At 39.1% G+C, this 12,931-nt stretch overlaps 1 protein-coding gene across 2 annotated transcripts in view; it reads right to left on the bottom strand.

Annotated features, from left to right (window-relative positions):
- ap3d1 (adaptor related protein complex 3 subunit delta 1) overlaps positions 1–12,931 on the bottom strand; it is an 86,944-nt gene that overhangs the window by 30,575 nt on the left and 43,438 nt on the right. For both annotated transcript variants that reach the window (XM_072244615.1, XM_072244614.1), the window contains exons 13-18: positions 12,404–12,552; positions 12,013–12,243; positions 10,016–10,247; positions 6,725–6,870; positions 4,032–4,176; positions 371–442 (exon numbers count right to left, since the gene is read on the bottom strand). In XM_072244615.1, coding sequence (XP_072100716.1) covers positions 371–442; positions 4,032–4,176; positions 6,725–6,870; positions 10,016–10,247; positions 12,013–12,243; positions 12,404–12,552 — 975 coding nt within the window. The remainder of the gene's footprint in view (positions 1–370; positions 443–4,031; positions 4,177–6,724; positions 6,871–10,015; positions 10,248–12,012; positions 12,244–12,403; positions 12,553–12,931) is intronic.

Below are 12,931 nucleotides of genomic sequence, written 5' to 3'. Positions count from 1 at the left end.
AACCACTCTACCTAGGCCTTTCAATATTCGTAGGTTCCAATGAGATTCCCCTAAACTCCAGTGAACACAGACCCAGACCATCAAATGCTCCTCATACATTAACTCATCTCATGCATTACTGAAGCATACATTCATGTGCTTTTTTGTTGCAATCCTTCCTCTTCCCCCACCCCCACCACCCACTTAATCCCACAGTCTCCCAAACTATTTTCTAATCCTTGATTTAGTTTCTGATAACATTTTGTCCCAAATTGCAGGTCCCTTTTGCTGGAATTTACACACTGAACTAGTCTGTTAATAAGTACAAATCACGGTCACAGGACTGAAAAGAAAATGCAGCAGAAATAAAATTATAACATGCTCAACTCACCTTCTGAGGAGATGGCGAACTTTTGATGTAAAATGGATTATTTGCCTGTTCTTGTTTTCTTACTTCTCGCCTCTAGGATGAGAAAAATTACTTCATATATTGTATTTTATTTGAAGCTTCCTGTTGCGCTAACAATTCCTGAACCTCCGAACTACACAGGTACTGGCTCTGACAGCAGCGGATCTAAATACTGGAACCTAAGCAAATACTTATTTGCAATTTAGTTATGCTGCGCTAACTTTTCCATCAAAGTGGATTTTCGAAAAGCAGTTCAGGAAAATGGAGCACCCTTCCTATAATAAAGCAAATGCCTTAGTAATACGTCATCAGAACCAAGTGTTACAGGGAGAGATTGGGCAGATTATAAATAATGAAGCATTGAATTATGACAGATGCAATAATATGGTTTAGTTACAGCATTTCACGATGCAAATGCCTTACAACGATCATCTATATAAAGGATTTAGACAAGCCCAATTATTGAGCAGTAATTCACTGAATGCCTACTTGCTACATCCTTTCTGAAAATGCAAGAATGTATTACTTTTATAAGATTACTTTTAAGGGTAAATTAAGAACAGAATCTCTGTAACACAAGAGATTTTATAGAAGCTGGAAATCCAGAACCACACACACAAAAAAAATGCTGGAGGAACTCAACAGGTCAAGCAGCATCAATGGAATTGAATGAACGGTTGACGTTTTGGGCTGAGATCCTTCATTAGACTTCCTTGAGAGTCCTGATGAAGGGTCTCGGCCCAAAATGTTGACTGTTTATTCATTTCTATAGATGCTGCCTGACCTGCTGACCTCCTCCAGCATTTTAAGTGTTACTTTTATCTGTTCTTTGTTTACCCATCCAGCACATCCTTGTCTGTAAGGAGCTTGTACGTTCTTCCCATGACTGTTCAGGGTTCCTCCGGGTGCTCCGATTTCCTCCTACAGTCCAAAGACGTACTGGTTGGTAGGTTAATTGGTCATTGTAAGTTGTCCAGTGATTAGGCTAGGGTTACATCAGGGGATTGCTGGGTGATGCAGCTTGTAGGGTCAGAAGGGCCTATTCTGCCTTGTATCTCAATAGGTAAAATAAACTAAAACTGTAGGATAAAACTTTTGGGAAGAGGAAGACTAAGAAACTATAGACTTAAAATTTAGCAATTTACAAATAGGAGTCAACAAGCTCTCATTAATATGCTTGTCAAATACTATTTTGGTTTTCATCTGTGCTGACCTATGCCTGGTGATTGTGTGATTTTTCAAGTGCACTATTATCACATCTAAAAATAGAAACTGCTATTTTCTATTTTACTGATTATGTAGATAAAATTAGGGATTGAAACTCAGTGAGAGGTCAAATTGGAATTGCCTGAAGGAATTACCAGACAAATCAGATGGCTTAGTAATGAAATTCAAATAAAAGCTTAATGAGACACACTTTAGTTGAACAGTTAAGAGCTAAAAGAGATTCTTGGATGATAATTGTCAGGCTTTTGCACACATATTGTTGCCAAGTGGCAGAGAAATAAAGCAGTGCTATCAACTGGCACATGAAAGGAAGAAAGGAGTGAAGTGCTATAGACGTAGATCATAAAGCAGAACTTGCCAGAAATGTTCAGTAAGTCAGGGAGCATCTGTAGACAGAGAAGTTCTGGCCTTTCATCAGAACTGACCAAGTCTTGCACAAACTGGATATTTGAAATTTTTGAACCCAATGTGAAGCTCCAAGGGTTGTAATATGCCAAGTCAGATGAATGAGATGCTACTTCAAGCTCTGAATGCTTCTTTATAAAAAATGCCAAAGGGTGGGAATAGGTAAGAGAATTAAAATGACAGGCAACTGGAAGCTTAACATCATCTTTATGGAGGAGAGGATTAATGTAATTTGAGGCTTGATTTATGTCAAGCTTCAAGTTACCTGACAGTGGTTGGTTTAAAAATAAGGCACTGATATCCAAAAGCACGCCAGTCCTGTACTGTATGCAAGTTTGGGTCCAAATTAATTGAGTGAAGGAGAGCTGGTGGGATGGTAACCATGCAGAGGAGGGATTACAGAGTGCTAAATTGTGAAGTAAAATCTCAGTTTATCAGCAATGCATTTTCTGGTAATCCTTAGTTAACTGCTGACTCATTTGATGTGGCCTAGAGAAAAACTAACCAGAACAATTCTATGATAAGGAAACATTTCTGCAGCATCCTGTTAAAATACAAGTCTACAGAACCAATGAAAATGACCTTGTTGATGTGGTTATCAGCTTTAATCTGAAGACAAGGGGTAAAATGCTAGATGATTTTAACTCCTTCAGTTTACCATACCAACCACAGCTTACTTTTGAACAAAATTTTGGAATAAATTAGGACAAAAGCATTGCTTCTATGCAGTAGGGAGTAAAGAAATAATTTATGGTTTTCAAGAGAAGGCCTGTCCTCAATTTTAGATCAGAAAGGGACCAACATGTGTTAGAAACTAACCTCTCTTTGGGTTCACAAGGCTGTGCTTGACGAGGACATATACAGAGGAATCAGTTCCTTTGTAGCTTCCAATCTGGTGGCATTAACATTGATTTCTCTAACTTCCAGTAATTTTCCCTCCTCCTCTTCCTTTTTCCATTCTCGCTCCTCTCTTACCCTTTCTCACCTACCCATTACCTCCCCCAGTACTCCTCCTCATTCCCTTTCTCCTATGTTCCACAGTTCTCTCAGATTTCTTCCTCTTCAGCCCTGTATGACTTTCACCTATTATACTTCATACTTTATTGTCTCCAAACAATTGGTACTAGAACGTACAATCATCACAGCGATATTTGATTCTGCGCTTCACACTCCCTGGATTACAAATATTAAATATTAAAAATAGTTAAAATTAGTAAATATTAAAAATTTAAATTATAAATCATAAATAGAAAATAGAAAAATGGGAAATAAGGTAGTGCAAAAAAAACCGAGGGGCAGGTCCGGATATTTGGAGGGTACGGCCCAGATCCGGGTCAGGATCTGTTTAGCAGTCTTATCACAGTTGGAAAGAAGCTGTTCCCAAATCTGGCTGTCCAAGTCTTCAAGCTCCTGAGCCCTCTCCCAGAGGGAAGAGGGACAAAAAATGTGTTGGCTGGGTGGGTCGTGTCCTTGATTAACTTGGCAGCACTGCTCCGACAGCATGCGGTGTAAAGTGAGTCCAAGGACGGAAGATTGGTTTGTGTGATGTGCTGCGCATTATTATCTCCCCTTCCTCCACCTACCCTCTTACCCGGTCTCACTTGTCACCTGCCAGTTTGTACTTCCTCCCTCCCCCCCTTGTTATTCTGGCTTCTGCCTCCTTTCTTTCCAATCCTGATGAAGGGTCTCAGCTTGAAACATCAACTGTCCATTCCCCTCCATAGATCTTGCCTGACTTGCTGAATTCCTCCAGTATTTTCTGTGTGCTGTTCTAGATATCTTGTATCTACAGAATCACACGCTTCGAATTCTGATAAACTTTTTTTGGTGTTCTTTCTATCTGAGCACTGAAGTGAATAATATGGCTGACTGTGTGTAGATAACTAAACCACATGAATTTGACCAACACTGGTGTAATTTTGGATCATTAATCTTTGGAAATATGATGTTGGACAGTTCAGCGGAATCCAGGGTCAATGGTTTCTTTTCATACGTTGAAGCTAAAAATTACCCTAGCAAGCTCGTCTTCATCTAATTCTGGTTGTCGTTGCCTGATGCTTCTTTGTTCCTCATCATGGAAGATAGTTTTCTTAGTGTTTTCATCATCTGAAGAGCTTTCTGAAGGTGCTTCATTAATCCAAGCATCAAGATCCAACCTGAAGAGAAGAAGATGACAAAGTCACTTCCATTAGGAGCCTACATATTTGTCTTGTCATCCACGGCATAAGTACAAACTCTTAAGTTTCTCAATGGCTTCCTTATATCTGGAAGGTAGCTGCACCTACACATACACTCAATGGCTGTTTTTTTTTAAAAAAGGCACAGGAGTCTTGTTTTTAAATTGGTTCTATTGGGTTTCTTTGTTTTGTGGCTGCCTGTAAAGAGACAAAACTCAAGATTGTATATAGTATACATACTTCGAACTTTGAATTGCTGTAGCCCATCTACTTCAAGGTTCGTTGTATTGTGCATTCAGAGATGCTCTTCTGCACACCACTGTTTTAAAGCAGGATTACTTGAGTTACTGTTGCGTTCCTGTCAGCTTGAACCATTCTGGCTATTCTCCTCTGACCTCTCTCATAAACAAGACATTTTCACCCATAGAACTGTAAACTCTAGAGACTGTTCTGCATTAAAATCCTAGACCAGCAGTTTCTGAGCTACTCAAACCACCCCACCTGGTACCAACAATCATCCCACAGTCAAACTCACTTTGATCACATTTCTTTCCCATTCTGATATTTGGTCTGAACAACTGAACCTCTTGACCATGTCTGCATGTCTTTATGCACTGAGTTGCTGTCACATAATTGGCTTCGTAGATATTAGCATTAATGAGCATGTGCACAGGTATACCTAATAAAAAGGCCACTGAATGTCTATTACCACAATAACACAAGTCTGTGGAAGAATGAGCATCCAATTTTTTCCAAGGGCATTCTGTAGTTCCTCTAGAATTTCTGGCTGCTTAATCATTTTTCTCTAACAAGCAGGGAACCTGGTCTTGTTGCAAATTCAACACAAATGTCAACAGATGGACTATTAAAAGTATCCTGACTGGTTGCATCATGTCTGGTATGGCAATTCAAATGCACAGGAATGCAAGAAACTACAGAGAATAGTGGACTCTACCCAATATGTCATGGGAATATCCTTCTCCACCATTGATCGAATCAACAGGAGGAACTGCCTCAACAAGGCAACATTATGAAAGATGCCCACTACCCGGGCCATGCCATCATTTTGCAATCAGCATTGGGCAGGAGGTACAGAAATCTGAAGTCTCATGCCACCACGTTCTAGAACAGACCCTTCCTTCCAACTATTCCATTCTTGAATCAACTGGTACAACCCTGATCAACTCCAGTGTCTATTATTTATGTTGATAAAAATAGACAGACAATAAGAAAAGGAAAAATATTACATAAATTATTTCAGGTGTTTATTTACCACAATTGGAGATAAGGCTGTTTTGTCATTAGAGTTGATAACATTTAGCAATGCTTACCAATAGGCAAAAAAAAACATTAACTTAGATTCTTATTTGTCACCATCATGAAAACTGTTAGTATTAGTTGTTTGAAAGTGGATGAACCTTTATATTTTGACAACAAGATAGACACCCATATATGAATAAGCTAGACTAACATACAGAATTCAGCCATGGACAGTAACAAGCCGGGCTGTGAAAGGAGAAGGGTTGGATGTAGTGCCAGCAACCCCATTTGCACAAGAAACCCAGAGCTACAGAAACAACAACAGAAGCTCCAAAGACCTCACCCTTGGGAGAAGGAGGACACACCAAGATGGTCTGCACCTGGGAAAACTTGAAAGACTGGCCCAGGACAGATGACTTTGTTGAGCTGTTGTTGGCGGCCTATGCCCCAGTAGGGATGATCAGCTTAAGAAGTAGAAAATTAATAAAATTTGCTGCTCAGAAAAAGTAAAATAAAGGTAATTTGACTGACAGCCCCATTTGGCCAATTTCACAGTATCACTTACATTAATAAACAATGGAACACAGAGTTCATAAGAACAGAAAAAGCTGGAAAATATGCAGCACATCAGGTATCATTTGTTGGGTGGAGGTTTTGCAGGGGAAATCACCCAAGCCACATCTAAATGTTCTTCACTCCTGAAAATGCCATGGTACCTCTGTCCTGGTCACCTCTCTGAGCAAAGTGGCTGTATTTCATGCAAGATTAGGTAACGAGGACACGCAGGTCTATTTCAGTGTGTCATCAGTGGATGCCCATGGTGCACTCCCTCTGAAAGGGATCACTGCACACATCTTGGCTGAACTCCTTCCAACGCAAGGATGGACTTATACCCAGCCTTGTCAGTTAAGTCAGAAGTGATTTTAAACTTGACCACGAAATATGACAAATGTTCGGTTGACACTACATTTGTTGAGCTACAAAGGAATGGCAGCTTTTAAACAGGGAAAGATGTTAATCAATAATTCTCTACTCCAGTAGTTCGTGCTTCTGTTGCAGAGTCTATTAAGTGAAACATTAATTCATATATTTAGAAAATGAAAATAATAGCTTCATTTGATGTCCCAATTGTAATTCAGTTTCCATCAATAAACAATCATTCATTTATAAAACAGAAAACGTCACAACTATAGAAAGCTTATTCCTTAAACTGATGCAGAGAATACAAGTGCTTTTCAAATAGTGAAAATAAAAAAGGTTTACTTACCCATCCGGCAGTGGGACTTTCTTCTGTGCCTTAGGAGCCACAGGGTTAAGTTCTCCAGCAAATAAGGCCATGACTTCTTCTGCTACAGGGATATCTTTAGCTTGAAGCTTCTGTATGTATTTTATCAGCTGGAGAATACATGAAGCCTGAAGAAAAAAGTCAATAATCAGCAGAGATGTCAGTAATCAGTAAGGACAGCAAAGCTTTGAATCTGCTGTCAATTGAAACTAAAGATGAAAAACAGTCTCTTGATCACAAACAGGAGCTGAGATTTCTACCTGCAATTCCTGCGTCATAAGGCAACCTCAGACCTCTATTCTTTTGAACTATATTTGTAGAAAGTGCTTTTTACAGACTTAGCTCAAGCTCTCAGGATTTCTCAGCTTGAGCGAGAACTGAAATCAATTTCGAGCTTTAGGGAGGCTGAATGTTTCCTGGAAAATATATGTAGCATGAGATGGCCTTGCCACAGTTAAAGAGAGCTTACGGGAAGAAGTGGGTGGCCATCTGAAAGGGCTGGAAGCCATGGATGGAGAAAGAATCATAAATGCGCATACCACTCTCAGTACTATGCATTAGAGACTAATAGAAGTGATAAGAAGGCAGGTCCATAAGACCAATGTACTGGAGTAAATAAATCCGCCATGGTTGAATAGTGGAGCAGAGTCAATGGGCTAAATAGACTAATTCTGCTCCTATGTCTTATGCTGTAACATGTAAGGTGTTAATAGAGTATGGTATTCATCATCATTTATTATATGCCAGGTTGTATGATTTGGGCAATCATGGTCTTTGACCGTGATTGTTCTTGGCAAATTTTTTCCCCCCTCAGAATTGGTTTGCCATTGCCTTCTTTACAAAACGGGTGACCCACAGGCTAGTGGAGAGAAGGAGCGCCTTACACCTCCTTTGGCAGAGACACATCTCCGTCCTGCCACCCAATTCATATTTACACTATCTTATAGACCTACTTAGCGAAAGACAGAAGATTTGTACATATGATTTTAGAATTGCCTAGAAATTTACAACAAGGTATCACAGCAAGTCTATTGATCAAAATGCTTATTTAAAATTAATTGTACATCTTTGGAAGTAGATTATGTTGACATGTTGATGACACCAGCTCTTCCCAGCACATGAACACCTATAAGAACAAATTCATGCATTTCAGCAGAACTGCATATTAAACTCCATAGAATTAAGGGTGTACTTAGTGTGTGAATAGTTTTGCCTGGAACTATGATAATTCATGTTGCCAAAAGCTATTATACAGTTTTCACAGATTTCTTGAGGTTGAAGGTGGTGACTGAGACCAAGGGAGAAATTAGACAAGTGACTAATTGGTTAATTTTCTATTTTGCCATGACTGTGTTTAAAATAACTGAATAAATGCATTAAACCGATCACAGAATGTATCCTATCAGGATGCATCACAGCTCGGTATGGCAACGCTCTGCACGTAACCACAAGAAACTGCAGAGTTGCGGATACAGCCCAGCACATCACGGAAACCAGCATCCTTCCATGGACTTTACAGTTCTTGCTACCTCAGTAAAGCAGCTAACATAATCAAAAACCTCACCTCATCAGACTTCCTCTCTTTCCACTCCCATCGGGCAGAAGATACAAAAGTCCAAAAGCCACTAGACTCAAAGAAAGCTTCTATCCTGCTGTTATAAGACAATTGAATGGTCCTCTAGTATGATAAATTGGACTCTTGCCCTCACAATTTATGTTATGGCCCTACACCTTTTTGTCTACCTGCACGGCACTTTCTCTGTAACTAACACTTCATTCTGCATTCATTTATTGTTTTCCCTTATACTACCTCAATGCACTATCGTAATGAAAATATCTCTATCGATAGTATGCAAGACAAGTTTTTCATCTCAGCACAGGTGAATTTATCAATTTCTATCAACTTCAATGAGCAATATGATGGTAAAATAATACATGCCAGGTACTTGCTGAACACTTCTCATTAACAAAACGATTCTAATATTTACCATAAGATGTTAATATATCGGCAATGTTCGGAAATCATCTGGAGCTGAAGATTTTATGTCAACATGACAATAAGACTTCATTTATTTTACAAACAGTTAAATTTATTTCAACTTAGGATTGTTAAAACTTAATGAAGTAAAAGTTTGGAGGTTTAATGTCCAGATTTCAGGACTGAAAGGCTTGTCATATGAAAAGCGTTTGATGACTCTAGGTCTGTACTCACTGGAATTCAGAAGAATGAGGGGTGACCTCATTGAAACCTATTGAATGGTTAAAGGCCTTGATAGAGTGAATGTGGAAAGGATATTGCCTATGGTGGGAGAGTCTTAAGACCAGAGGACATAGACTCAGAATACAGGGGCGTCCTTTTAAAACAGAGATGAAGAAGAGTTTCTTTAGTCACAGAGTGATGAATATATGGAATTTGTTGCCACAGGCGGTTGTGGAGACAAAGTCTTTAAGTATATTTAAGGTACAGGTTGATACATTCTTGATTGGTCAGGGCATGAAGGGATACGGGGAGAAGGCAGGAGAGAGGGGCTGAGAGGGAAAATAGATTAGCCACGATGAAATGGCAGAGCAGACTCGATGGAGCAAATGGCCTGTTTCTGTTCCTATATCTTATGGTCTAAAACATCAATAGTACTGCATATTGCCTTAGAATTACTAAATAATGGGCTAAATTTTATTCCATCTGTCAGAGTTCCATTTAACCAGCAATTTTTGCTGTTATTCAATGTAGATGTCAGCGAAGGAATGGTTAGAGTCTGAATGAAATATTATTAGGGACCAAAATGCCTTTGAACAATGATCAGAAATTTACATGAGAAAGAAGATAAAAAAGCTTTGTTACCTGCATGAGATGGGAAAATTATTATTATTATGATACAGCAAGGTAACAGGCCCTTCTGGCCCAATGAGTCCACATTGCCCATTTACACCCATGTGACCAATAAACCCTTTAATCTGTACACCTTTGGAACGTGGAAGGAAAACGGAGCACCTGGAGGAAGTCTACACTGTCACGGCAAGGAAGTACAAACTCCTTACAGACAGCAGCAGAGTTGGACCTGGGTCGCTGACACTGTAATACTGTTGTGATAACTACACTCTTCCAGTGGTTACTAATTTGGTGCTGGGTGAAAAGCAGAAGACCCAAAGTCAGTCCAAATAACTCGAATCAGATTTATAATGGCAAGAATGTAACAAAGACACTATAGGAATGGGCACAGGACGATTACAAAGTCTACAGTGAAACTGTAAAAAGAAATGCTGCTCACGTACCCGCTCCTGCACTTCAAGATCTGCATTCTGAACAAACTGGGGTAGCTTGTCAATCAGCATCTGTGTTATTTCCTCAGCAGCTTCCTTGTCTCCTGCTTGCTCGTGCTGCTGTAATATTGATGCATACAACTTTGCGGCATTCTGCACGTAAACGGCCTGTATGTGTCCTGGCAGTGTTGTGACTTTGGACTTCAGCATAGCTTCCAGGGTTTGATTAGGCTCCTGAAGATGTCTGGTAAACACACGCACAAGTTAAAATCTCACAAGTAGTTTCTCGCAGCTAAAATGATACAATGGAGGTTAAATTGAATGCTGTCTGACTGATTGAAACCTTATAGTTGTTAATCAGAGATAAAAATACTTGAGGCACAGGTTAACCATGATACGATTGGATGGCACAACAAACTTAGAGGTCAAATGACTATTCCAAGTCCAATGGCCCTGTCATACAAGTTTTGTTAAATAAAAGTTGTAAGATTCCAGCCTTAAAAACCCAGCAGTGTATTTTATAAAATGAACCTGTGTAGTTCTCAGGGGCACTGGTTTACAAAACAATACTGCTCCAAATTCATCAATGACATTTAATCAAGTCTGCAGACAGCTGAAGAGGGAGGATTTAACAGATTTATTCCTACAGTTCTGATTGAAAAAGCTCCAAACCTGGGCCTCTGTACCTCCCTCTGCAACTGGATCCTTGACTTCCTAAATGGAAGATCACAATCTTTATGGATTGGAAATAACATCTCCACATCGTTGATAATCCACACTGGTGCATGTCAAGGTTGTGTGCTCAGCCCACTGCTCTACTCTCCCTACACTCTTGACTGCGCAGCTAGGCACAGCTCAAATGCCATCTATAGATTTGCCGACAACGCAACTATTGTTGGCAGAATTTCAGATGGTGACGAGAGGGCATACAGGAGAAAGATGTATCAGCTTTTTGAGTGGTGTTGCAGCAACAACCTTAAACTCTACGTCAGTAAGACAAAAGAACTGATTGTGGAATTCTGAAAGAGTAAGACATGGGAACACACACCAGCCCTCATATAGGGATCAGAAGTGGAGAGAGTGAGCATTTCAAATTCCTGGGTGTCAATATCTCCGAGGATCTAACCTGGGGCCAACATATATCGATGCAGCTACAAAGAAGGCAGTGGCTACACTTCATTAGGAGTTTGAGAAGACACTTGCACATTTCTACAGATGTACATTCTGGCTGCTTCATCAAGTGGTATTGGTGGGGTGGGGGGGGGGGGGGGCTACTGCACAGGATCGAAATAAAGCTGCAGAGAGATGTAAACTTAGTCAGCTCTATCATGGTAGTGTCCAGGACACCTTCAAGGGACAATGCCTCAAAAACTCAGCATCCATCCTCAAGGACCTCCATCACCCAGGAAATGCCCTGTTCTCATTTCTACCAACAGGAAAGAGGTACATTTGAAGGTACGTACTCAATGATTCAAGAACATCATCTTTCCCTCGGCCATCTGATTTCTGAATTGACACTGAGCCTATGAACACTATCTCACTACTTCTATTTATTTTTTTAAATTTTGCACTACTTATCTAATATTTACATACACACATATATATTAAATAGTTAAATTAGTACCGTGTGTGTGTGTATATATATATATATATTTATAAATACACACAAAAATATATATATTTCTTTTTACTGTAATTCATTTTTCCCCTCGATTATTACATATTGCATTGTACTGCTGCCACAAAAATCAAATTCCATGAAATATGCTAGCGATATTAAACCTGATTCTGTAATGTTGAAATACTAAATTTATGCAGAGGAGGGAATTCTAAGGATTGGATATTACTGCTAGGGGAGAGCACTAAGCAATTCATGATCCCAGGATCACAATGTACTGGAGGCTTAAAATGCTACTTAAAATTTTGTATCTTCCATCATAGAAATACATCTTCTATGTTATCTAGTAATGCTATCTTAAGTTTCCTTAAGTACATTAGGCAGTACTTACTCTGAAAATTCACCACAAATCCACGCAGAAGCATATAGAACTTCACAAATTCCATTCCTTTGCATATTGCCAGCAAGTAGATGGGCATTATCTAACAACATAGCCATCTGGGACACTGCAAATGCTCGGATGGCCTTTACCCGAATAGCTACATCAAGCATTTGCGCCGCAATTAGATGGCCATGTCGTGTTCCTTCCAGTCGAGTCAGTTCAACCAAAATGCTGATGTACCTGTGATATAAAAAAGCTTCAGTAGATAACAAAAATTTTGGAGTAAAAATATGATTGAATTAAAAAAAACATTGGCACATACTGTATCAGTATAAGACTGAAATATGTGTTTGTTAAACAAAATCAATCAAATTGCATTTTAAGGTGGCTAAGAACTTACCATTCAAAATTAGTGATGTATTGATAGTTGGATTGACTACATATGTCAATGATTTTTGTCAGGAGTTCATCTCTATACGTTGTACCCTCTGCTTTATCTACATGAATCATTAATTTTTTAACAATTTCCATCAAATTCTTCTTAGAAACCTACAACATTGGAGTTAATAAAACAAAATTTAAATGCAAATGAGCTTACTTGTAAGTTTTCCAAATCACAATGCACTCACTGGTTAATATCCAACGTTAAGCTAAAGTACAATCTTTATAAAAGAGAAATACATTGCTTTTATTTGCACTTCTTTAAGTCTATGTGCTCTGGTTTTTCCTTACACTGGTTAGCAAAATAGCCACCCACTCCAAACTAGTGGATCAAGCAGCAATACACAATTCAGATTTAGAAACAACAAAAAAAACCCCAGAAAATTGGATTGGGGTCCAAGTCAACCCACAATTATATAAAACATTAATAAAAGTAGGGTTTTCTGCAATTATTCACAATTCAGATATACTACTTTTCCACAAGACA

The sequence above is a fragment of the Mobula birostris genome, chromosome 26 (genome assembly GCF_030028105.1).
Source record: "Mobula birostris isolate sMobBir1 chromosome 26, sMobBir1.hap1, whole genome shotgun sequence".
NCBI classification, from domain to species: Eukaryota; Metazoa; Chordata; class Chondrichthyes; order Myliobatiformes; family Myliobatidae; genus Mobula; species Mobula birostris.
This window is presented reverse-complemented; position numbering and strand designations above follow the sequence as displayed.